General features: G+C 40.4%; 2 protein-coding genes across 4 annotated transcripts; one reads left to right on the top strand and one right to left on the bottom strand.

The window, feature by feature from the left end:
• Positions 1 to 4530: 4530 nt before the first annotated feature.
• On the top strand, positions 4531 to 5538 carry LOC119651666 (E3 ubiquitin-protein ligase RNF4-like). 3 transcript variants are annotated; one of them, XM_038055357.1, is made up of 3 exons: positions 4531 to 4687; positions 4974 to 5225; positions 5286 to 5538. In XM_038055357.1, exons 2-3 carry the CDS (start codon positions 4991 to 4993, stop codon positions 5492 to 5494), a joined length of 444 nt encoding a protein of 147 aa, XP_037911285.1. In that variant the 5' UTR covers positions 4531 to 4687; positions 4974 to 4990; the 3' UTR covers positions 5495 to 5538. The 3 variants fall into 3 exon arrangements, with proteins under 3 accessions (XP_037911285.1, XP_037911283.1, XP_037911284.1); XM_038055355.1 differs by having other exon boundaries at positions 4974 to 5538; XM_038055356.1 differs by having other exon boundaries at positions 4531 to 4898; positions 4974 to 5538.
• Positions 5539 to 18981: 13443 nt separating this feature from the next.
• LOC119653004 lies at positions 18982 to 26902 on the bottom strand. Its single transcript, XM_038057432.1, has 3 exons — positions 26665 to 26902; positions 26261 to 26598; positions 18982 to 19122 (listed from the first exon to the last, which is right to left on the bottom strand). The coding sequence occupies exons 1-2, from the start codon at positions 26846 to 26848 to the stop codon at positions 26297 to 26299; spliced, it is 486 nt and encodes a 161-aa protein (XP_037913360.1). The 5' UTR covers positions 26849 to 26902; the 3' UTR covers positions 18982 to 19122; positions 26261 to 26296.
• Positions 26903 to 27176: the final 274 nt, after the last annotated feature.

Below are 27176 nucleotides of genomic sequence, written 5' to 3'. Positions count from 1 at the left end.
TCTTAACTAAATAGGTACTTTTCAACAGAAAGCAACGTCATCAAGAATGCTGTTTTCTCGAGTGCTACACAGGTTATCGGTCACGTTCCAAAAGGGCGTCATAACATCTGGCGGCCTCCTGCCGCTTCAAACATAATGGAGGGAAGGATTAGATTGGGGTGGGACACCACAGGGCCATCATATCATCTTGCCCACCATAAAGAGTGTGACTCCGTCTCGAGATTTCACGTTTCAAATAGAGTAGTTTACCCCGGGCGGGTTTAGTTTTGCTGACTCCTGAGGCAAGGCAGATGATAAAATCTATGTGTCCTGACAGGAAGATAGTATATGAGAACCAAGAACCCCGACGACCTACCTCTCGCCGAACTGCTAGCATTAAAGTTAGCTCCAGCAAGTGTCGTCTGGCTCCATATACAATATTATCTCGCGCAGTCAGTGTTCACGACTTGCAAACCTATTAGGGGAGTTTGGTTGGTTGATAGCCCAGGTGACCGTATTGGTGCCAAGGTGATGCAACGCTGGACCCTCATCGTAACAGAGGTGGCGCCCAATGTGGGGTCACAGTTATTACTTACGTAATACAGTTGACGCCCAACGTGGGACCGTAGTTGCTGCGCACGTAACAAGTTGGCGCCCAACGTGGGGCACAATTGTTGCGTCCGTAGCAGAGTTGGCGCCCCACATGCGGCCACAGTTGTTGCGTACGTAACAGCTTCTATAGCAAATAAAGGGAACACTATTATTATCGGATTTTATTGAATTGACGTGGAGAATTTCAGGATGGATATTAGCTGATAATAATTGCGCCTTTCGATGGTTTGATCGATTACAGTTACGACCGTCAGTGAATATTGTCATTCTGGATAACGAGGATTTAGAAGGTAAATTACCTTCCGATTTGGGAGTGTTAAATAACTTAGCAATTTTCAATTGGCGACCATGTTTCTGCATACAATAGCAAAGAAGATCTTACATTCGAAGAAGATTTCGAAGATGTAGAAGTTGAAATTAATGGTTTTTAGAATCACATTGTCATAAATAAAATAATTATTTATAAAACATTTGGAAAATATCTATCTTCTGAATTGCCTTTGGCAATTTAATAGTAGTTTCTTTAGCTCCTCTTAGGAGGGTCATCCCGTATGTCGGATCCGGGGAGTCGGTTTTTTTTGGCACCAATTGCATCTAGATATAATATTCGGAGTCGTTCGGAAATTACAATGTTAAACAGGTAAAATGTCTCATGCCAGGTTTATGTCGATCGCCGTAATAAAGCGCGTATTTATCAAAACATACATCTACCGTTCGCAAACTAGGATAATTGCCATTCATTCGCTAATTTTTTTTTTTAGTCATTAAAGAAGGATTGAAAAAACACCAAAATTAATATTAATATTTTTTAATAATCCTACTTTGCGAACTGTAATTACTTCCGCATGTTAAAATGCCGTTTATATTTTTTCTTTAGGATGATCACAACGCCCTCTAGCACGGTAGCAGAAAAAACTTTTTTTGCAGATGGGTGTATAAGTTGCTCTGTATTTCAATAATGAACTATACTATTGGGCTAGAAAAATTACTACGCGATCAGAAATGCTCTAGAATATGCAGGGTAAGGAAAGTGCAATCGGTTGAGCGCTCCTCTGCGTACTATATGACCATTTCTCAGTGTGCACCCTCTGGTTCTCATGATCCTTTCACCTTGATTTTTGACACTTTCCACTCCCAAATTGCCAGGAGCTATTCAACTTTCTTTCAGCTAGTTCATTCCATGTGAAGAATATTGCCAGAAGTTGTTTTTAATATGCAAATTCCACGTATTTTTTTTTGATACTATGCACAAATTCAGGCAAATTTTACAAGCCCGCCTACGTTCGTGTCTTCTAGTGGGCCTTCTGACTGCTGGGCTGTTGCTTCGCTGACAGCAATCCAACCATTTCCAGGTAGCTTTTTTATGCAATGAGTCATGTTAATTTCTATGCAGCCAGCTTTAATTCTACAAACAGGTGAAGCTCTTGTAATCTATTCTATGCTTTAGTGGCGTAATAGATACACATTTGAAGCTTGCCGATGCTTCAAATGTCTTTTGAGATTATTTTGAATGAACTTTATCGTAATGTTTCCCCCATCATATATTTTAATTTCCATGGCCTGTCAACTCTGAGTTTGTTTTAAGATCCACTATCCACTTTAAGGCAAAAGCTGCCTCCACTCACAGACTCTAAACAGCTGATAAAACTATTTCGCAATAGCGTCTAACCTGCGAGATAGATTTTTTTTGACATTTTACACGTGTGCAAACAATTAACCTCATGAGTGTTTGTACACCTCGTTTTCTTGAGTAAATTTTTCATAATAACTCAAATATTTTAATGTAATTATGATTGAAACTTAATTTTATTAATAAAATATATAAAACAGCTCAATATTTATCTATAAAAATAGTTTATAAAAACGAGAATTAACTATGGACAAAATTATTCGTACACTACGTAATGTGCAACACAAGCTTCTTATGAAGTTAAATAAACGGATTTTTTGCTGAAATGCTATTAGAGGTTTTGCAAGTGAAATTCAGAATTCTCCAAACTAATTACAAAACTTCCGAAACTTACTTTTGATTTCAATCAATTTCAGAATATTCCGTTTAAAATTCAAACTTTTCCATTTCCAGTTCAGAATTTTTTCAATATGTTACTATAGAGTCTTGTACCACATTTTTGCCACTAAATAAGGATGAAGCTAGGATTCTGTGAAAAAATCTTTGCAGCCCATCAATTTTATATTATTATTTGTTTTAATGAATCGATCTGAGAATAAAATGATCCAGTAGCTTCCTCTAGGCCGGGTAAATGTTTAAACTGGGGTGTTAGGGGTAAGTATTTAAAAGTAATTCAACGCCAAAATATGAACTTGGCACTTGGAAAGTCTTCTCGATTGTCAGTGCACATTTATGAGGTTCTACAAGAAACGGCGGAATTAATTAAAAAAAGGCCTTGAAAATGATTGCCTGAAAAAAAAATCAATATGGAAATTCAAGACTTCATTCATAAATAATAGCATATAGGGTGGTTGATTTATTGGTGGCTGATTTATCATTTGCAACCACCTAACATAGCATTACGAATTATAAAAATAAAGGAAATTAGTTAAAAATAAAGTGAAAAGCTCTCGACCAAATGAACTTTTTTACCGAGAGTGTAGAATCATCTTGGGTAACGTGAAGGTTATTGAATAAGGTCTGGCACAATACGTGACAAAACCTTCGAATAAATCTATTTATCCGAAAATCATTCATACAGTTATCCTTTCTGGCATAAATATTGCAAGACGTCACAATAAAAAAGATAAAAATTTTGAAGAAAAAAAATATTATTCATGAATGAAACCGGAGCCAATTTCTTCTTAAAAGATAATCAGAGAAATGCCTGGTGAAAACCGAGCACACCAATGCAATCGAAAAATCTCCTTCCAACTGTAAGGCATTGTAGAGGTCATGTTTTTTAGCTATAATGAATTGAAATCAAGATAAGAGCATGTTAGAACAAAATTTACGTCTTTGTGTGGTGGGTTTTGATCCTGGAGAGCATTAGAATATTCAATATAAAAATGGTCTGAAGCATACTGCACTCATTGCGAAGGGCTGGTTACTTTATTATGTACGAAGCCATCTTCACATAATGCCTAAATCACCTGATCTTCTTCCAATTGATCATTACTAAGGTACTTTTGAAGCAAAAACTTGCAAAATGAAAAGTGAGCCTAAAGGAATCTCTGAAAAATACTTTGCACGAATAATGCGCGGAAATTTTATCAGAAAAAAAAATCTTTACACGTAGTTGTTCATATCGATGTTTGCTAACAAGTCACACACAGATGCAGGGAGCAAGTGGTTCCCGAAATATCGGCATCTGCAAGGATAATAAATATCACAAGCGAAGAGAAGAAAAAACAAGTCTTAACTATTTCAAATTATTTTTTAAATATTTTTATTGTATTCTTTAGTACATTACGTATGTGCAAACACTTTTATCCTTACAGTCATCTCCCAGCTTTCGAGTCAATATGGATAGAAAACGATTTGTTTTACATTTTCCTAATAAAAATTGGTTTACGAAGACGGAGATCCTCTCTTTGCAACCCCTTGAAAACTTGTTGCGAGCGTTCTCCATTCTGAAAAATTGTGACGCCTCAAAGTGGTACTTTGTTTATGTCGCACTCCCGGAAGGAGAAGGTGGCTGATTTCCCTCTTCCTTTCGATTGGATTGAAAATTCAAACTTTATCATAATGATATCAAAAAATCGCCATAACTCTTTAAAAGGAGTGATCGCCGCGAGTTTTTAACTAGGTTGGAGAGCAAAGACCTCCCATTTTCCCTCAATGCTCTCCTTATCCTGTCCTCTTCTAAGAGTGGAATTAAAATTGCAAACAATGATATCAAAAAACCACATTTTGAAGCGGCAAAACTTTTCTCAAGGTGTATGTGAACTTTTGCCCGCCACTGTAAATTTATATCATCTACGCAGAATACACCTTATTCCGGCTGGAATGCACGTCTAAACAAGCAAAATAAAAGAGGGAACCCCTCGGTTTTAAGTGTGATGACGCGACAAACTTACGATAGCAGCCTAATATAAAAGCAGCAGATTTCGTGTATCGATCATTCCATTATAAACGAGCAAAATAGTAAGTATTTCGTGCAACGCAATTTAAGGCTACCAATCGTCAATATGAATAAACCAAAGAAAAAGTTAATGCTTAGCCCCTAAAGTGAAAAGGATTTTACCAAAGTGATAGGAGCACCTGCACCTCGAAAAACCGGATTTTCTTAACTTTATTCGAAAGCAGAACTAAAACTCCCTAACTGTGTGTTATTCTGTGATTAATGTGTTTTTAGGTATCGTCGCATTTGTGTATATAATGAAGTAGTGATTATAGTGAGTATCTGCCTGAAATACTTTTTCCATTTCAGGATGCTCTGAATTTGTTATGTCGCAAGATGGGGACTCTGCGCCGAATGACCAATATCCACCCCAAATTTTGAGGGAATCCCCACCTAGGCATCAAATTTTTGGATCTCATCTGTCCAATCGCGAAGAAAACCAATTGGGAAGGGCACAGGATAGGCGACAAGAACGTAACTTTACATCTACTGCACTAAATGACTTACTGTTCGAAGCTTTGTCGAGTACACAAAGAAGTTATAATACGGATTCAGCAAGGAGTAGTCCTTTCAATCCGCCAACATATCCAGAATTTTCTTATGCTTATGAAAACATTTCAGCACTTAACGGCGATGCAACTAGCAGACGGACTGGTGAGTCGAAAATTGAATGTGCGATTTGTTTAAGTTTTTGCCAGAATCCTGCATCTTCTCTGTGCGGGCATGTGTTCTGTGAAGGATGTATAAAATCAGCTATTTCCAAATATCATAGATGTCCCATATGCAAGCGTGAATTAACATTGATGTCAATACATCCCTTATTTATTTGAAGAGAACTAAATATCCCGATTTTATTAAATAAAGTTATGATTGAACACAATATGTGTATTTTTTATTTTTTGTTAAAAAGGAAGTTGGTAAAAAGGCATAATTTAAACCTGACAAGAGGAGGGAGGGAATAGGGTGGTTTTACCCAGACTTCAACAAAATTTGTAGGTAGATATCCTGGTAAGATAATGGCTGTACTATTTCCCATGACGCCAAACTTTCCGTTTACGGTCCTGTGTAGTATGCATTCTTTGCGAAAACATGTAAAAGAATACTGATCTACAGGTTCAATGCAGAAGTTGTGGGAATAAAAGATACATTGTTGAGGAAAGCAGAGCAAAGGAGGCTTTAAGAGGAAAATAAGACCTACTAGATTACTATCAATGATGTATGGATCATGGATGAGCGGCAAGTGACGAAACTGCTCGGAACAGCGAAAGCCAGCCTTTTGCTAGCTGTAATTATCTAGCTACTACGCACCTGCTAGCGTTACTTTGAAAATGCTCCAGAAAATAGGGCATACCCGACTCTCCGATGCCTGTGTTTGCTTTTGATCAGCAAAAGTTCAAAGATGAGCAGTTTATTGTAAACTTTCACCGTCGGACTTAAGCAAGGAGGGAACCTTTAGGAATGTTGCTAAGTCACAAAGAGAACAGCGGCCAAGTTGGTCAGCGAAAGCCATGGTCCAGCTAAATTCTGAAGAGATTTGGTCAAATCAAGAAATATCCTTTCTAGAATACGGAATATATGTTGATATGATACAGATACAGAGAAACTACTGGCTGTTAAGAGGTATGGGGAAATCGCTGAAACGTGTAATAGCTGGGTTCGCTAGTTGAAGGCCTGGACATTTTTCAGGTTGGTATTCTGATTCACTATCATAAATCATAAAATTGAAATGTGAGGAATGCATCAAATCGGACCAACTAGAATCAAATTGAGAGAGAGATGATTTCCCTAAGAAGAATTTTCTCAAGGGTCCAGAATGGAGACACTCAACGAAATAGCTAAAGTTAAATGTGAGGGGTCCGTATAACTTTCGTCCTGGACACGGATTTTCTCTCTACAGTCCTGACCTAGTTATACAGTAATGTCTCGAAATAGCGGTCAAAATAAGAGCTGAAAGAGTTATTATAAAATGTCTATAAGAAAAACCAGGAAAAATATGTACATCCTTTTGTATTACAGCTACCCTTCACGTAATAAATTGTTTACAATTTCTGTATGAAGGACATTAGTTTCGTTGGAAAACAGGTGCTTTGTTGAAAATTGAAATTGCGTCAGCAGTTGATATTTTCTATCCTCGATACTTCTTTGTACATATGAGCTGACATTATTTGTTTCGTCCGATGATATTTGACAGTCATCAACTTTTCTAGAATGTATGGTTCCTAAAATTAAAAAGCTGTATAAGAAAAAAAGTCTATTTCTTTGGGATCGATAGAGTGTCACCGTAGTTGCGATGTTTATTTGCGTTTATCACCACGTTTCGACTAGAATGTTTATCCTGGTTGCGATCACTCATATAATTATATGTCGCAATTTTATTCCATCATTTTGCGATTGTTTTCTGGCCAATTTTCACCCAAGTTGACTGCGGGTTTCATATTGTATTATATCCTTCATTGTTTCTTTAACACTTTCCCTATTCTAATATTCCCTTGCATAATAATTCTCGATAGCAAAGCATTGCAGTAGCTCTCGTTATACATTTAGTCGCAAAAACAATACTTAAATATCATCACTTTCCATTTGTAATTCACACTCAGAAGAAAGGCACTGGGCGTAATCCAAAACACCAGGGCCCACATCCCGTAAAATATGACTTTTCAAGAACATTTCAACTTGAAACAAAATCTGGTTCAAAACAATTGTTGTATCTCTTCTACCGTCTCAAAATAACTTGCCCGCAGGGTGTTTTGGGGTTTTGGAAATAACCAGAAGCTACAAGGTACTAATACCGCGGTTGTAGATCCATGCATATTGAATTTTTGGAGAAAAAGTCAAGAAAAATGAATGCTCTTTTTCGAAGAAATTGAGTCATTTTGGCACTTGCCGAAACTTTACACATTTCAGGTTCAAAATATCTTTTGGTATTGACAGATCCTTTCGAAATACGGACAATAGCAGCGAGGTCACAAACAGTCATTCGACAATAGACTCTCCGCCTTATTTCCACTAATGATGGAAATTATTTCTGCAATGCAATCTAACAATACTCTCAAAGACCGTTTTTGAAAAAAAAAACTATTTTCTTTAGAGTACCATTATTTTAAATTTCAACCAAATTCAAACGCACTATTGTGTGACGTCACAAGTCAAGTCAAAAAACTTCAGTATGCCGGCAACTGGTCCTTCCTCATGAAAATATTAAAGTTAATTTCCGTGTTTTTCTGAATAAATAATTCCACAAAATACCCCGAAATCCGGGTTCTCTGGAGTTAGGGTTGTATTATGAGGATCATTTTAATGTGATTTAATCTTTTATAAACTTAAATTCCAATCTTAATTAACAATATCTGAGTGCGTTTAAATGTTGTTTCGCTGCTATTCATTTTTAAGGTTTTATGTAAAACAAAAAAAATTAAAATCGGTTTACTGTCTGTCTGTATGTCCGTCAGACACATCTTTCCTGGAGACCATTTCAAGGATTCACGTCAAATTTGGTGGAAAGGTGGGAACTTTGAACGCTCACGCATACAGAGTTACATAATTCCCCATACATGCAAAAGAGTGGGGGGGGGGGGGGGGGGGGGGTAAATTTATTTTCATCAAAGATAGTCACCCCAGGTATGAAATGAAAGGTTTCGATTAGTACTTTCCAACCGAAATATCTGGAAAAATTCAGGAGGCAGGCACTATATAGTGCCTAGGCTCTGAAATACCCTCTATATCTATCCAAATAAAGTTAATACTGGTATATAACTATAATTTTCACTAATTGGCTGCAGAACCCCCTTAAGTACAGCGTACCACCATGAAATGCAGCAATTTAGGTTATGATATAGAGCATGATCCTACCAAGTTTGGTGAAAATCTCATTATTACTTACAAAGTTACAATAGGTCAAAGTTGTCGCTTCTTCGCAAATTCAAGACTATGAATGTCAATATCACCCAAAAGTAGATACTCTCACACAATATTTGCATATATTACCTGCTACGTACTAATGGGGCAAATGCACACTCAAATGTCTTTATATAAGACATATACACAAAACCTTTCATACCTGAGCATCCAGCTTCCGGTTTCCCGATTTGATCATGTTTCATGAAGATCTAAAGCTGCAAAATTACGAAGGAAGTATTTTGCGGGAAATAAATGAGCCTAATACAAATAATATCAAAAAGATATATATTCAAGGTTCGAATCCCACTGAGTGCAAATCCATTTTTTTTTCAGCCTGTATATGTTCTAAAGACGGGATTTTTTTTCTCCACCCAGATAAAGATGGAAGTAAAGTTTGTTGTGCATCTTATGCTCGGGCATTTTTTTCCGCCAAAGGTTATCGTTGCGCATTAACTTCAGTCTCCTCACTGCACCGTGTCTCCAAAAATTTTTCCATTGGAACTTGCAAATCAATTATGTAGCAATATGTTGAAGATTTGCATTAATTTAACTTCTCACATTTGTAAAATAGAAAATATGTTTGAAACCATCCGTGAAGACATATATTGTCATCACTATTACAACATTATTATTCTAATTAGTATAATTAGTGTGAATTAGACACCATATTGATCTTCCCATTTTAACACGTTTTGGGGACGTTGTACCTGTCGGAAATTGCTATATAGCTCATTACTACCCAAACAGAAGGTAAATTATCGAATTGCCCCTTCACGTAACCACGTAACATTTCCATTCCTCTCTGTTAAAAACTGAATAACTGCTTCATAAGTCGGAAGTAACAAACACTGAATCGTACGCTTTCACGTAGCTAAGATTCAAACTACTCGCCGAATTACGTCACGGGAAATGTCAGTTACTCACCACAATTTTTTCCCGCCTTCTGAGAAATGCATTTTTAAACCATTACAATTAATAAATGTATGTTGATTGGGCGGGTAAAATTGCCACTTCGGCGTAGAAAAAAACATGTAGTTATTTTCTAACGTGAAGAGTCCATTGATAAATAAGTTCTTCAATTTTTTTGACGTATTATTTATCAGAAGAAGTTGGCGGTCGTCCAGAATGCTCTTCGTCTTCAACACTTTCATGACCTTCTCTGAACGTTTTATACCACTTGTAAATATTCCTTTCCGACAAACCATGGTTCCCAAAAGTTTTCTGGATCATCCTAGCATTTCTGTGCCCAAAATTTTACTCTACAGACTAAATTTGATGTAACTTCTCTGCTTAACTATATTAATATTAGACAGCGCAAAAATCATCGAATGCATTTTTAGCGTTGTACAATCAAGCGTAAACGAAAAGTAATGAATGCTTTGACTTGAAATTTGTCACAGATATCTGTCACAATGCTGCTAACCCCAGAAGAGCATTTGTAGTGAGTAGTTTACCTGCACGATTAAATTTAAAACTTCTCTGACTTTTTGAACACAGTATTAAATGGATTTAGTGATTCCTTGTTTGCAGATAGACTTTCTCCATCAATTTTGCTGTGGCGTATTCTGTACCTCTTTCTAAACTTATTTGGTCACTGGCGTTAAATTCTCTACAGATCGCTTTAAAACGAGAATTTATCACCTACTGGCAAATATCTAGATCGTTGTTTCGTAAACCATTTTATTAACACTTTTTCCATTCTTGGTTTACTCGGTCTTCTGAAAGTTGTTTTCTCAAAAGGTGCCCATCGCGCTACTGACAATACTTACAATTTTCTCTGTTTGATTTCTAGTCGTGCAAACCGAAATCTATCAAAATTAATTTTCATAATCTTTAATTGCTAGCTCCTTGAGTATGCAAAGCAGATCGTTCTAAACCGTTTAAAGTGAGTTATTACTTAGTTGTTTTATCCTTATCTCATTTTAAGCCGAAATACAAAGTAGTGGATAAAGTGACGGTCAGTTCCCATGCACTATTCCTGTATAATAGTAGAGAGGGAATATTCGGACCGAACAGTCTAACCTTCATGTTGTTGAGAAAGTTTGATTTCAACATTTTGGACAAAACAGCGAAAGCGGATTTACCGCCATTAAAACGTCCAGCCAACACAGCGAACAGAGTCTATTTCAGCTTACAAAAACTGTTCCGCTCGAAACGTCTCACCATAGGGTCAAAGCTCTGACTGTACAAGACAATGATCTTGCCAGTCCTCATGTATTCCTCGTAGACTTGGGTTCTTAACAAGAAGAATTGCGAACTCTTGGCCGCGTTTGAGAGAAGAATCCACCGCAGAATTTTTGGCCCCCTACATGAGGATTGACGATTCCGTAGCCTACATAACGGCGAAATCTATGAGCGATACCATGACCGTCAGGTTGTGATAAAATCCAGCTCAATAGGTTACGGTGGGCGGGTCACTTAATCCGTATGGATGAGGATGATCCCACCCGGACGGTCTATAAGGGCAATCTATGGTAGGAAAAGACGACGAGGCAGACGCTGGCTGAAATGGAGCGATGGCGTAGGTCAGGACGCCAGAGAGCTTTTAGGGATATCGAATTGGTGAACCTCGGCGCAAACCCGGGATGTCTGGAGTTCCTTATTAAGGCAGGCCTAGACCGGGTACCGGTTGTTGCGCCGTTCATGATGATGAAAACGTCCAGTCACATCAAGTTCGATATCGCGTCGGCAGAAACAACGCTTCCTAGTTATATAAATTGATCGATGTCATCGATATTCTCCCCCGTTATCGGAGATAGAAAGAGTATGATGAATATGATAAGCAAATGAGAACTTTGATTTTGCGCCACCATATGCCGTACTCATAATAGTCATTACCTTCTGAAGAATGCTCCTTTTCCGAACAGAATTCCAGATTCGTAACGATGATTCCCTTTTTTCACTCTGTGGGAAAGACCCGGGAATTCCAAGAGCTACAGGAACCATAGCGAACAGTTCCACAGGGGCGCTGCTACGCTTGAATAGCAGTATTGATCGCAGAAAAGATTTGACATGTGTTTGAAGGAGCAGTCTGTAATGAAAGTCACCGAGAAGTGCTCCTGCCACCTGTTCATCCATTCATCATTCTGAATGAAAAACCACGTATGACCATGTGCAAGCTCTTTTAAGATACGCTATATGGTAGCAAAATGGTTATTCAACTTCTGCTTATTCTACCATTGTAGTGGTGTTCATCACTACCCAATTCATTTTGTCTACCCAAGCTACGCTGAACTTCTTGTACTTTTTCACCGTGACGGAGCTCCAGCATGTCGCGCTTACCCAGCCCATACCCATCAACAGAGCTCTCAGTGCCTTATGTTCATTCACTTCCACATTTCTGCAGTCACTAAATATTCTCGAGAAATTGTGTCATTTGAAGGGCAAGAAAGTTTGCCCATTATTGGACGACAGCCGGATCACTGGATTTTAGGAGGATATCACTATATTTCTTTGGGTGCAGATCCACACAAAGAGCTGGTCTCTTTCGAAGCCGATGGCAAAACTAATGTTTCACCGTTGTTGTTATGTTGTAGTTGAAAACCCCGAGATCAGTCTTTGTCTAAAATGCTGTTAGCTTCTACTCCTCCTAGAGAAGATCCACAACAGATTGCATCCTCATCCGATGCTGTTTTTATCTCAGATATTGATGAAACGCGGGCTATGGGATTTTCACCCTGCATCGGCATCTTCTGGGCAAATAACGTGGAGTTGTCTCTTTTAAAGTTTAGTCTTACACGGAGCTAGAAGGAGTAGGGAGAAAATTTGTTGGTTTCTCTCATTATTTAATTATTTATTGCCTGAATAATACCAAGGAATTTAGCGGAAAGTATAAACGAATTTTAGATAACGACAACTGTAGGAAAGAAATTGTATACAGCGCGTTTACACCGATTGAGGGAATTACAAGCGCTGAACTGATAAAATCAACTAAAATATTCCAAATACTACCAGCTATCAGCACCCTCCAATCTATGCATAAACTTTGGGATATCCCCAAAAACTACTTTTCTTTCGCCTAGTCACTCCGCGGCAATTTTTTCTTTTATTAAATTTCCAGGGTTTAAATTTATTCCAGGCTATATGTGATAATTATATACACCGAATTTGATGGTTTGATGTGATGATACATACTCATAAATCACGATTACCGGAAACATGTTGTAGACCGTACCAGATACTGTGAAGTAAGGTGTTCATAATTACCCCGAAACATAATTCAATTAGACCAATATTCAACCAAATCAAGATAAATTCGATCAAAACCCGAACCTGTCTTAATTGTGCAGCAGAAAATTTGTCAGGGGCCTGTGAGGTCAACAAATGTCTATTGTGTGGGGGTATCTCACAACGCTAGGGATCGGAAATGCCCTAAATGGGTGGAATATATAAAAAATGTAGGAATTGCTTCAATTAGAAAGATAACTGTTACGGAAGCTGCTCGGGAGTGAAACAATTATTATGGCTCACTGCAAGGTTCGGATAGCTATGATGGGTTTTCCTCTCTCTTCCCAGTAAAGGGAGCTCAAGTACAAAAAGCACCACTCTGGACTCTAATAGAGTTTGCCGGAGGCTCAGCCAAGTATACTAAAGTTGTAAAGAAGAGAAGTCCGGCCTTGACCCAGCAGCAGGCCCCACCAACAACACCTCCCAATGTTTTCAAACCAACGCCCCTGTCTATAAAAATCTTTTGTACCTTGTAGTGACAAAGTACCAGAGAGAAATTAGCAAAATATTACTAATGTTCAATGAATTTGTTATAAAATGAGATGATCAGGAACTTAAGAGTAAGGTCTCTGACATCGTGAAGACATTTAATCAAACCGATTTGGTGTATGATCCCCTAATTCCCCTTGATAGAAATCATTCAAATTACTTCAGTATAATATTCAAAGCCTAAGAGCAAATAAATCAAACATAGAATATGATGCTTATAGCAACAACTTCGATATTCTTACCCTCAAAGTTTATATCGGGTTTTAATCGAATAGCAAAGTTTTGGGAAGACAGCTATGGTGGCGTCGTTTTGGCGTTCCACAAATCCATTCGTTTCCGCCAAGTCAACTATGTTTCATATTATGAGATTGTCATAGGTGAAACACTCAACCTTACTTCTAATTTCGTGATCATGTCAGTCTATCTCCCTCTCAGTATCTCTAACAAGGAGTTCAACACGGCCTTTGGTAGGCTTCTCACTTTTTGTGAGAAGTATAACAATGTACTCATCACTGTTGATCGTAATGCTAGATCCAAAAATCTGGGTGGCTACTTCACTAATGGCAAAGGGATGAGATTGGAGGATGTTGTCCTCAATTCCTCATTTAACTTCCTTAATAATGGGAGACCCATTTTTTTCAACCCACCGTCTATGCCTAATTAATCGGGCTCGATTCTAGCTAATTCTACTAGTCATCGTTGGCAGTGGAATTCGATTATGGGTATAATATCTAATAGTTACCACACTCTCATTTGCATCTCTATGCAGGTGCTATATATTTCTTCTAAATCTAAGACTGATTCGAATAGGTTAACGGCGCAGATCAGTGACTAGAGGCTCTAGCAAATATAACTACTCTTACTAACACTTTGAAAAGGAAAATTGCTGATGCAACTAAACCTTGCACTAATCACATGGGCCAGCCGAAGGCGTGGTGGGCCCCGGAGCTTAAATTATGCTTTAAAAAGAAACAAATCGCATATAGGCTATTCAGGGCTAGATCCAGCACCGCAAATTTTCTCCTATTTGAGGAGGCAAGGTGAAGCGAAAACGTTGGCATGAGATTTAGTCTGACTTATCTGTGACGAAAGTTGTCAAGTCCTTCTGAAAATCCATGAAGGGTTTTCGTGGTCCGTGGGTTTCTCTGCACTGCTACAGACACTTAACCCCATCTGCTGCAGACAACTCCTGAGGACTAGTCTATTATTCGGGTGGTACCCATCCAAAAAACACTTAAGGACCTAGAACTTTTGATCAGTTACCGCCCTATTGCTCTCATTAATGTGTTTGCCAAGCTGCTTAACTCCATGATCAAGGTTCGTATCAATAATCTCATTGAAGAATGCAAAGATCTGCCTGCTAACTGGTATGCCTATTCGGCAGACAAATCAACGTCTTCTTGCATCAATGATATGCTTTTACACATTTCGATAGCAAAAGGTAAAGGCCAACACGTGTTGACTGTGGTGTGGGATGTGAAAAACGCCTATGAGAAGGTTGATATGGCTACCCTTAGCGACATAATGTCACATTCCGTCGACTTCCAACTATTTGCAAAGGCAGGTAAATGCGGTTGTTTACGAATCCCGAAAATTGGACCTACCAATCAACATAACCAAATCCCAACCTATATCCTTCAAGAGAAGCAGGCTAACACCTCGGCTCATTGAAATTAATATATGATCAAAACCACCCCATTGCACCAGATTTTTGCTTTGCCCAGCAAGCCGCCTCCCCGTTTCAGAAGGTCCCTCCTGGCAGCCAAAGATCTTCTTAAATTAAAGAAAAGAAATCCTGGTTCAGAACCCGGATACTGAAAATGGTCTCTCCTCGATCTAAAAGTCATTCCAGAGCTTGTTTGACATTGTAATTCCCAATGTTATTCTCGCAAACTCTAATAAGATTCAGGTTATCCTCTCGTATGATTTGGGGGCCATCTGCGGCAGACCCCAAGTGGTAACTGCGTATGGCATGGCGGTGGAAGGTCTCAAATCAAGGGGTTCTCTGGTCCTGGCGTCTGATGCTACGTTCATGCGCAAGTCTTACGCTTTTCCTTGGATGTCAGTTCGGTTTTGGCGGCTGAACTTTCTGCCGTGCTACAGGCCATCAAGGTTACTTTTAGGATGGGTGAGAAGAAGATTGCTATCATTACAGACTCTCTCCATACTTGTAAATTACTTAAACAAAGGACGCCATCGCATCACCTAGTAGGCAAAAAACATGCCCTTGCTTCTGATCCTCTTTTTAAGTCTTTAAAACTTCTATGCCCAGCGCACGCGGGACACTCATTAAATTAACTCGCCCATGTAGCGGGCCGCAAGACTCTGGGTTTGGCCGAACTCTCCCCTGGAGATGTTCTGAAGGCAATTCAGGTACACTCTTATAAAGAGTGGGAAGGTGACTTTTTGGCGATATCACATGTCAAAGGACCATTTTTCGCTAACAAAAAGTTTGGAAACATAGATTCGGACAAATGTAACACTTGCATGGCTCGTTGAACTAACGAACACATAATCTTCGTGTGTAAGGACTATGCCCGGCTTCCGGTTAAGTGTACATAGATGGTATAATAAGCTTTTTAACTCTCAACAAATCTTTTTTGAGTAGGGATCCTTGCATGATGTCTTTGAAGAGGCTAGAGTCAGATTATAGTACATATAGTTTCAGTTTCTTCGTGGCACGACATTTCCCACCATCCCCGTGCTTTTTCCTTGCAATGATCTATCATTATCCTTCGGCGCTCCAATGGTTCGAAATGGTTAGTAGAGTTGCGGAGAAGTACCTGATCTACACGGTGTCAGAGACCTTTAAACTACCGAGCAGCCGCTAGGTGTTCGTACGTCAAACTGTTACCGGCTTGCTGGCCTGGGCTGGGGGCCTTTCCGATGGAGGATGCAGACGACCTTTTATTTCTCCTGAAGGAAAACTGAATGTCCTGCAGAAGGCACAATAACCTTTGCCTGGCTTTTAGTGACAGGGAATTCATCCCCTTCCACAAAAGCAGATTCAGGTTGTTCCTATTTATGTTACACTCTTCAGCCCACATACTACGAACTCATTATTCACGACTTCATACAATCGACAAATATGAGCAAAATGCGTTTTGTTTCTTCAACCTCTTGTTATATATGTATGTAAATATAAATGATTACTACACACTAAGAACGCTCCACCAAACCAACAACCCTTCGAAAATTATCATCGCAAATCTCAGTTGATTCGGAGATTATTGCATCCTATTTCGCATCTATTCATAAATGCATGCCTTTGAGAAATGATCCCAATACCCGAACAACGTTTCTAGGGCAAACTTGAGTTACCGCCAGCTGTTCCGTGCCTCTGTCGGTGTTTACGAAGCAAGCGGCTCACAACAAAACAGATCTCGTATAGCTGATATATAAGTAAATCAACCGACCCCCATCAAACAGGTACTTTTATTATTAGTCACAGCAACCTGCTCGGTGGAGTTGCCAAATCGTCAATCAAGCGCGGATAAGTGGACGTAGGTAAAGCTACCCAGAAATAAAAGCAAACATGGAGGAACAGAAGACGATTACGATACAGGGCTTCAGAAACCGAGTGCCGACGGTTTTTGGAAGTTGGCAAGCGAGCTCTCGGCCGTCGATATCCAACGACCACAGTGCATCAGTAGCGGGAACCTTGACTTCTGTGCCATCTAATGTTACAAGCGCGCGCGAGGGACTAGAAACAGCTTCATCGATGAACCCATTCAGAAGTGGCTCGGTTGTTCGCAGATCCCCGCCCATACAGGCATCAACTGCGATCAAAAGCGCTACCCCCATGGGGAGTGTGCAGCGGGAGTATACGAAGAGAAAGAAATCTTGACGCCAAATATGTATGATGTAGGATACAGCGACCAATCTGGGGGCCCAACTTCCAAAAAAGTGGAGCTCATGAGGAGGACGACTGAAGCTGCCGCCAAGACCAATATAGCCACCACTCGGCTTCAGTCAAATTGCGAAAGCATGCACCAGTTCAAATGACAGGTCGAAGCAATGCGGGAGATGCGGAGCAATCAAATCAACCTCAAGCACTCACAGGCACCGCAGGACCTAGTCTCGCAAACAATCCCCGAGATAAACATTACTGTGGCTATAATTAGTGAGCCATATTGAAATAGCGGCGGCGACATTTGGATCAAAGACCACACGGACCACGCAAAGAGATTGTTGCCACTCTGTTTCCTCACCATATCGGAATGCCAGTATGGTTTTCGGTGTGCCCATGGTGGTAAATGAGAAAAGGCGCGCTGGTCTCTAAGCGGCTGTTGTACCGTGCTGGCATTGTATGTTAAAAACGCATTTAACCCTGTCAACTAGAACCGAATTAAAGGGAAAGGACTCTCTCGTATAGGACTCCAAAGAGTACATCGGCGCAGCGGAGTCACATGTGTGCTTTTGAAAACTCTCAGAGACGGAAGCAGGTGAGTTCGGCTTACCAGCTTATGGCTTTGTACGTTTGCAGCACTTTTAAACCACATTCGACATTCTGGCGAAAGAAATGAATGTGTTGTACTATGCAAGACGTATGGAAGGCACACAGAACGCAGGAATGTGGCAAGGTCAGAGTTGAATGATCTCTGGAAACATAGATGGGACTAGTCTACCCAAGATCGCTAGACGCACAAGCTCGTTCCCAACATTGGGGTGTGGCTTGAGCGAAAGCATGGCATGCATTGCTTCAGGTTGGATGGTTCACCAAATTGTCCTAGATGCGGTGTATACCGGAGGATCCAGAGCATATAATTTTTCACTGCCCAAGGTTCGCAATGGAGAGGAGGAATCTGAACTAAGCGCTGGAGGGGGCAGGAGCATAAGCCCGGGGAATATAGTCGCGGAGATGCTGAGGTTGAAGGGAACTGCGGAGGAAATCGTAACCTCCGCAACCGTAAAAATACAGCAGGAGTTGCTGAAGGAAGAAAGGAGGCAAGCAAAGAGGAACAGACGCACAGGTGCCTAAAAGCAAACCCATCACACGAACTAATGCCTAAATAGTAGTCCCACGCTTGAGGGGGGGGTAGTTTTTAGTGGATGCGAATCTCACACGCCAATCGTTCGCGCAGTGGACGTCTTTTTCTAGGGTATCTGGAATCAATGCTATCAACGAGCGGCGAATTACGCTATGAAATTCCTCCATCCAGTGCAACGTGGAGGAAATGCAGGAGATGCATGTTCGATGGTATCGTCATGTACTCGCTAGCTAAGTTTGGCTTGAACATCAAAGCCAACTGGACAGGACTAAAAGGCCGACTGAAACAGCGATCTCCGAAAAGGTTTTTTTCGTTAATACCACTGCTCCGCCCTAGGGTAGATAGCCAGATTACACTTTTACATTTGGAGGTAACAATAAGTCAACAATGATAAAAACACCTTTTTTTCATTCCCTTACAACATTGAATTTTTTAATCTTAAAAATATGACGATAATCCTAATACTAATGAACAATATATCTCGATCATATACAGTTTACATAATTTGTGACAAACCTAAGTAACCAAGTAACAAAAAAACTTATGAGTAAGATGAAGCATCTGTTTCAGAATCTGAGTCTGTCGTTTCCCATTCATCCTCCGAATCGTCATCATCAATTTCATCTACATCAGCACCCTGTGTTAATACGAAAATTATAATCTTTCTGGTCTTCAATTCTATTTAGCTAATAAATATTTACCACAAGCCCAGTTTGTATATTAATTTCAACCTGTAATCGAATGTCCATAGCCATTAGAACTGCAGTAACGAAAACAGGAATTGTAACTCGACATCGCCATGCCAATTTTGTTAAGAATATGAAAACTTCTCCAAATTGCGAATCCATAAATTTCTGAAATTATAAAATGAATATTCGATTTCTTCCATATTCGCATTTTGAAAAATTGTAGCGTTTTTTCATATGTTAAATTTTAGAGGAAAAGGCTGCAGGTATGTAAGAAATAAACACGATAATTGGAAACATGCAGACATGCTTATCCAAACACTATAAATTTCTTTCTTTATAACAATTTTAAAATCATAAATCATGCAGTCAGAATTTCAAGAAAACGTCTAATTTTAATAATAGCCAAGAAATCGGAAGATTTAGAGGACACACAAAAGTTCTCTAACATGTTTTTAGAAGAGGTTTTTGGCTTTTTAAATTATAGATTTACTTTACTTTGTACTTTATGTAGTTGATCGGGTTAGGTGTTGGTCTAAAGAATTTGTAATTCGTACCTCTCCCTTAAGAAACTCTAGTATCGGATTTATATGTTAATTGAAGACTTATGATTGCTTGAAATGTTTTAGGTTTGTATTCAGTTATATAAAACATAAGTTTGGGTTTTGGGTTTTTGTTTACAAGTGACATACAACATGGCGGCGATTTTAAGCTCAGCTTTATATAACACATTTCTATATATTGGAAAAATAGTTTTTAATTTCTTTCTGGTCTTTTGATGTAGGTCTTGGAAAGCACTAGTTTTATTTAGAGGTCTAACATTTCAGGATCGAACAGCGTAATTTTTCATTCATTTGCGAGGTCGTTTCCGTAGTATCAATCCTGTTTCTGTTCATGGTTTTTGGCTTTTTGACGGAGGATCAGGTCAATTGAATTACACCTCCTTGACGAATCGGTATGATCAAGCAGGATGTAGTATGGTGAAGTGATCCCAACTAAGCTGGGCGTCTACCTCTAATTTTCTTTCACTTTCCTCAATCACTGGTTCTTGTACTGAGGAGATATGTTGCCACAAATCCTCCTTCTTTACCTGAGCTTGGGACCAGCATGATGTTTTCATAAAAATAGTCAATAGTAGACTGACAGACGGGTTTGAGACAAACGTCCGATTAAAATGCCTGGTACCTTTACTGCTCAATCTGGCACTGGAGAGCAGGTTGTACGAAAGTTACCTGTGGACGCAAAAGGCACGCTGCTCTATAAGTTCTGCCGAATCATCACATATACGGACGATATAAATACCATGGCGCGAAGTGAACAGATATGGTTGCCATTTACCCCTTTGGTGGAGTATAGCGCGTCAACCACACCTACCTCGCGGGTACCTGAAATGCCCTTCAGCTCCCCAACGACTTCCCAAGATGCTCGCACTGCTCTTCTACTGTTCTGCGCCCAGTATGACGTAACTCGCAATGCAACTGTTGCTCCTCCTTAATGTGCAACCTATCCACGCCACTTCCGTTTTCCGGTCACAGTGCGTATGATTGGTAGGCCTGTGCGCCGAACAAGTTTTTCGTTTGAGATAGTGTCAGGCCAGCGCGCTCCGATGACACATCGCAGACAGGTATTGACGGAAGCTTGGAGCTTTCAGATAACAATGGAGTTGACCTTCCATGTGCTACTCCCATATAGCAACACAGAAAGAACACTAGCACAGAACAGTCTCAACGGTCTGATCTTGGTGCTGAGATAACTGCATTTGCAGATTTTATATAGTGTAGCGTAAGCGGATCTAGTGCTGTTAATGCGTCGACCAACATCCAGTGCGGTGTCACCGTCCGCAGAAACTACGCTTCCTAGATATGAATGATCGACGCGGACTCCGCTTTGGACTTCAAAAACCTCAGAGGTTTTGTCTCGGTATAACATGTGACATTTTCCACCATCATATGCAGCTCTGATCATAGCTATTAGTTTCTCTAGAATGCAATGCATACAATCCCTGATCACGCTATCGAAAGGTGAAACGAAGATCTAAACTTTGCGTACTGTTTCAAAATACAGGAGGATTCCGAGCGGAAACCAGCCTGCTCTTTGTCGATCAAGCTTTCGAGATGTTCTTTGATGCGTTTCAGAATTATTCTAGCTAGTACCTTTGCAAGGGCAGGGAGCACGCAGATGACCCTGCAATTTTCACACTCAAAACAGGTCCGCTTCTTTAGAATCTTGACGATCATTTCTTTCTTCCACTCTCTGGGAAAGGTCTCGGATTTCCAAGTTTCTGTTCAAGCCAAAGCAGCGGATCAGCAGTATTTGCAGGTGCAGCGATAAATAACTCTGTGGGGAGATCGTTAAACCCAGCGACTTTACTGCGTTTGAGAGCATAGATGGTCGAAATAATTCATTTTCTACTTGGAGGAAAAGTCCATATCCGCATGTTACAGTGACTAGCCATTTGATCTACAAGAGGAGGAACTTCACCGGATATGATACAGTTAAGAACCGTCGTGGTTTTTCCCACCTCTGCAATTGTTCATCATTGAGGATAGGAAGTCGACTGTTGACGTCCTTCACGGGACCATCGAAAGATTTACGGCCAAGTGCAAGGTCTTTCGTGATGTGGTATACATTCTTGAAATTATTGCGAACTGTGGAATTTTTTGCTTTCCTGACTAGCGCAATAGCAAAGTCTTTGTCGCGGCATACATTACACTGAACTTCTCGGAATTTTGCTCGGTATTGGAGTCCTCTTCCACGATTCCACAGTTAGCCAGATCCATCCCCTTCGGGATGTAGCCGACGACTTGTGTAGCACATGAGAAAAGAGCGCTTTTGATGGCGCTCCAATGCTCATCGATATTCTCAGGCGGGTTACTCAGTATATCTGCCGTTCGGTCAGCAAGTAGTCGCAGCTCTCCAACCCTGCGACTGGTGACATACGTAACACGCAAGCAACCATCAGATGGTGATGGCAATCCCTTTCAAAGCTGATGTCAGCTTCTCTTTTATTACGCATATCCAGAAGATGAAGGTCGTTGCTGTGAGGTCATTCCCTATCTATCCGAGGCGTTATTGACGTTTCGTTAGTAGTAAAATTTTAAAATTTGCAGGTTGCTAGCCCACAAATTTCTATCCTTTTTACTCGCCTCTTACGACAAACACAAAAGACTTTGAGTGTATTGTTAAACCTCAACTTACAGGGCGAAATCGCCAATGGTTCAGTCCAGAAGTTGCCTTATGGCGTTCGCCGTATGAGATCTGGTACTGTCGTGCTGCAAACAGACTCGTTATGTCAGCATAGCCCTCATTTTATTCTGAATTGCCCTTTTCCATTTTTGTAGAGTCATCAATCAATATTCAATCGAAATTATTCTTTTATGGTCCTAAAACATGGATGCCATAATTTTCCCCTGAAATTATGGTTTCATTTTTTTTTCTGACAAAGGCGAAAAAGTGTGATGCCACTGCAGAGGTTATTTTTTGGTTTCAAACATTTTAGACGTGTAGTGGGGAACCCTCATCAACAGTTTCAATTTCAATAAAAATATCAACCGGAGTTTTTCTCTTCACAACGAGGTGGCGGATGACGGGCCCGATTTTGATCACCTTCGCAGTGATGACATCTCTGCTTAGCAACTTAAATTTCTTCGAATAACTTAATCTGCTGTGTTTAATGCATTGCCTGACCTTAAGTATATAATGCCCCAAGTGTAACCGATTGCACCCAAAAATAACAACCTCTGTGATGTCTTTTTCAGACACTTTGGTCTGTTTAAATAAAGAATATTCAACTTTCATTTTGAAACCAGATATTGACGAAAGTGGACTGTTATCAATACAGTTGTTTCCAGAACATAATGCATAATTGAATGTACAAGAGGAAATATCGTGTACTCATGGTTTCTCGCATAAAAAACAACACAAAAATGTTCCTTCCTGAAGCGCCGAAGTATAAAGAATATTTTGGAAGCAGCTAAGGGAAGTTTCTTCGCTATATAGAACCACTTTGAAATTTCGGACCTCGTATTTCTGCATTTTTAAATTCACTATAAAATATAGTTATGAGTTTTGCTTTGTATTTTTTGGTCGGTGCTCAGAGGTAGCGGTGAGGAAGACGGGGCGGCAACCCTGTCGCCTAGTTTAAGCCGACATACGGCTTAAACCAGCAACTGATTACTTGGTACACTGACGGATCCCTCACAGTAGAGGGAGCGGGTGCCGGTGTCATTGGTCCAAGGAAAATGCACTTTGAGCCAATGGGCAGGTACACTAGCATATTCCAGGCGGAAATTTACGCCATAGACAAATGTGCCTCCTTTAATCTGCAAAGGAACTACAGGGGGCAGAACATAGCTATTCTCACCGATAGCCAAGCAGCGATCAAGGCACTTAGGTCCAACCAGGTGAACTCTAAACTGGTATGGGAATGCCTTGAGAGACTGAATACACTCGGCTCGTCCAACAAGGTCTGGATACTTTGGGTTCCAGGCCATGCTGAGTTGGAAGGCAATGAGGCAGCGGACGAACTGGCCAAGAAGGGAGCAGGGATGCCTTTACACGGGCCAGAACCCTTCTGTGGAATCGGAAACGGTTTCATGACTATGAATCTAAGAAACGAAGAGAAACGGTTGAGGGAACTATATTGGGCGGGCCTACCAGGGATGGAGCAGTCCAGGGTGCTTATTGGGGGATACGAACCCATGCGTACAAAGGATTGCTTAAACCTTACCAAAAAGAACCTCCGAATCATAGTGGGAATTCTCACTGGTCATTGTTGGCTGAATTATCACCTAGGGAAGCTAGGGATATCTACGGACACTGCCTGCAGGTTTTGTGAGGAGGAGGACGAAACCTCTATACACGTCCTGGGACAGTGTCCGGCACCTGTGCAAAGTAGGTCGATACATCTGCGAGAACACTTAATACCAGATGCAAAGCTGAAACATCTGGAAGTGGGGAACATACTAAAGTTCCTAACGGTTACAGCCCTGCTTGAGATACTATGATCAACAGGTACACTATAACCAGTAAAAGGGGCACAATAGTTCTTCAAGGACGCGATGCGACTTTCCCTTAACAGAATAATAATAACCCTGTCGGCCAAACCAAAACCAAGTGGCCGAGGAGAACCTCCATAGTGGTGGCACCGGGAGACGCTGTACTCACTTTGGCTTGCCGGCCGTGATGCAGTAGGCGAATGTTCCCAACGCCTAATCAGGGCGATCAGACCCGAGTCTGCACAGGGACTCATCTGAAGTGCAATTTGGTCACGAAACCTTACCAGAGGTATACTGGTGCCATGGTAACCGGGATAGCCCCTGGACTCTTATACTTCGAGCAAACTCGCGTTTTATGTGAGTACAGCTCGGTTGTTTGCGGTTGGCCTCCTAGAGGGAGCTTCATGGGGGTTGTAGTTATGCTCAAGCGAGAACAGACCTTCGGGCCTCGGCGTGGTGTTGCGTTTCAACACGGGTGCCGTACTCCTTAGTTCGGTAGAGATTTACGTATGTCTTGCATCCACCAGTATGAATGCTAAGCCATGCACTTGGTATAGACTGGTACCGTTGTTGCTTGTCTCAGCGGGGCTCTGATTGTGGTCACAAAATCAATCCGTGTCTTAAGAAGACCGTGGGATTAAGTCGTCCAGACAGGTGCTCACGTTAAACCCTCAAGGACTTCACTGTATTTTTTGACCACTGTTCTAAATTCTTCCGCTATTTCTCTTGAGGCATTTTATTTCTGGAATCTATTTTTATAATAACTGCTTGTTACATCCAATACCACGATCTCGACTTTAAACTACTCTTTTTCTCACCCATATTCACGTGACACTTATTTCTGTATCCTGAAAACTAGACGAGCAACCAACTTCCGCGATGAGTGTAACAGACTTTGAATTTGGATGTAATCTATGTCTACACTTATAGAAGTGTTGACACACATAGCTGGCCATAGAAATATATATTTCTGATATAAATTCTTCACCGTTTACATTAGTCGCGATTTCTGTCCGTCAGATGCAAACGCAACATTACTGCTCCCACTAAAAAATGTAGGAAATGAGGCAACAGTTCGATGAATCATGTGTAGTGGAATCCAAACTGTTAATTCCTTCAAGATACGAATTATTGAGGTTCTACTGTATTAACAAACATAAGTTCTAGAGTGCTTGCAAAAGCGAAAACAGTCTCACCATCTGCCTTTCACCAAAATGATCTTTAAGACCCCCCACAATGGCGATATAGACATCGGCAGGCATATTACAAGGCTGTGTCGGGTAGTTCCTAGACGACGTGTTTCTTGGCATCGGGTTGTCCTGTTTGTACCACGTAAGCGGTAAAGAGTGATTGATGCGGTCAGCGAAGATAATAGTAAGCTTCAACAACCATAAAATATGCAAATTCATTGCCTGCATATATGAATAATCATATCTGCCGGGGAATAATACCTTTCTGAGAACTTGTATTCTTGTATTTATTTTCTTCCTATTGTTAGAAAAGTGTCCGAATAGCTGAGTGGTTAGAGCACAAGGCTGTCGTACGGAAGGTCGCGGTTCAAAACTCACTGCTGGTGGTGGGATTTGAATCGTGATTTGACGTCGGATACCAGTCGACTCAGCTGTGAATGAGTACCTGAGTCAAATCAGGGTAATAATCTCAGGCGAGCGCAATGCTGACCACATTCTGCCTCCTACAGTCTACTGTAGTGTACCGTTAAGGTCTTGAATGAAGTGCTCTAACACACTTCAAGGCCCTGATCCAATATGGATTTTTGCGCCAACGATTATTTTATTATTATTGTTAGAAAACGCACTACTTTATTTTGAAGAATACGATATAGCTTCCTCTTTTCTGGATCTGAAAAGTGGGCAACGAGGGTTGGATTAACAGGTTAAGGGTCAAGGTTCCCCGGTGGGTCATTATGCTGCTCTATTGTTGGTGCATGTAATCGAGTATGCTAGATAGATTAGTAATCTCACTTCGCCCTCACCATTTCATATGAAATGTGTAAAGCTAGGTCAACCATAACATCAAGTCGCCCACTTATCAGATAAATGCTCCCGAATTTTCATAAACACTTAGATATGATGCGTCATGAGAGACTTTTATATTATTATGTATATTACGAAATGAAAATGTATGTCGGCACACGTCTAGGTTTCCCAGGAGGGATGGGAGTCTAGAAAGCTCAACTTCTATAATCTGACCCCGCTAGAAGCTTTCTGCATGCATCGAAAAAGAGATAATACCGTTATACAAAAGAATTATTATTCATTATAAAACCTCTTAGAAAACGGCATACTTACAGAAGTCCTTATATTGCCTATACTGCCCCTAACTCCCTATCGACTTGCTGTTTCACTGTCCTCCGACAATCCTTCGTCCTGGACGCGTTGCTCCTCCAGCTGATCGTAATGCACAATGTTAACTGTCTCGCCAACGTTCAAAGGTTGCACCGGTCTCAGGTGACGATAGATTTCATGCACTGCAGACTCTCCCGTGACAATGGGAGCGTCTAGTGCGAGCTCGTCATCTCGGTTGATGAACAGATTATCGTTCAGGAGGTTGCCGATAAACTCCTCCCGCTTGGCCGCCAATTGCCGCAGAATGTTAGGATCCCGTTTCAACCGTTTCAGTTTCTTTTCTGCCGAAAATTCGGGATAAATGGAAAGATAACGGAAAGACTTTGGAATGGAAAATGTTTGTTTACCGAGCGATTCCAAATATTGTTGCGAGTCCGGCAAATTTTGTATTTGATTCGCAGATGAATTACGTTCAGTTGACGTGAAATCGTCCTCGAAACCAACTCCGTTTGTATTTTCAGCTTCCGAATCGACCGTTAATTCCGAGTTTATGGAATTTTCACCATCGCGAACCACCCACGGATCCGTCATATTTCAGCATATTTTGACATTTTTCCGCATCGCGTATTGAACAACTGTCAAAGGAAAAATTAACCGTGGAATCATGGACATGCTACTACGATGTAATTACAGCGGAAAATTATACCTTTTAGTGGCTGCAGAGACATCTTTCAGATGGTAAGCTAGATGCAGTTCGTTTGTAACGGCCGAGTAATAATGAAATCCGAGTTGAGCAAAATGTAATCACAATCCTTGATTTTCAGTGGTGATTGCCTTATCTAGTTGTTTAATAAAGTGTATATTTGTATGACTTCCAATTGAGATGAGTTTGAAGAAATGATATTGAGGATGCTTTTCG

The sequence above is a fragment of the Hermetia illucens genome, chromosome 3 (assembly GCF_905115235.1).
Source record: "Hermetia illucens chromosome 3, iHerIll2.2.curated.20191125, whole genome shotgun sequence".
Classification (NCBI taxonomy): Eukaryota; Metazoa; Arthropoda; class Insecta; order Diptera; family Stratiomyidae; genus Hermetia; species Hermetia illucens.
The sequence above is the reverse complement of the archived record's forward strand: the minus strand, read 5'-3'. Positions and strand labels throughout refer to the sequence as shown.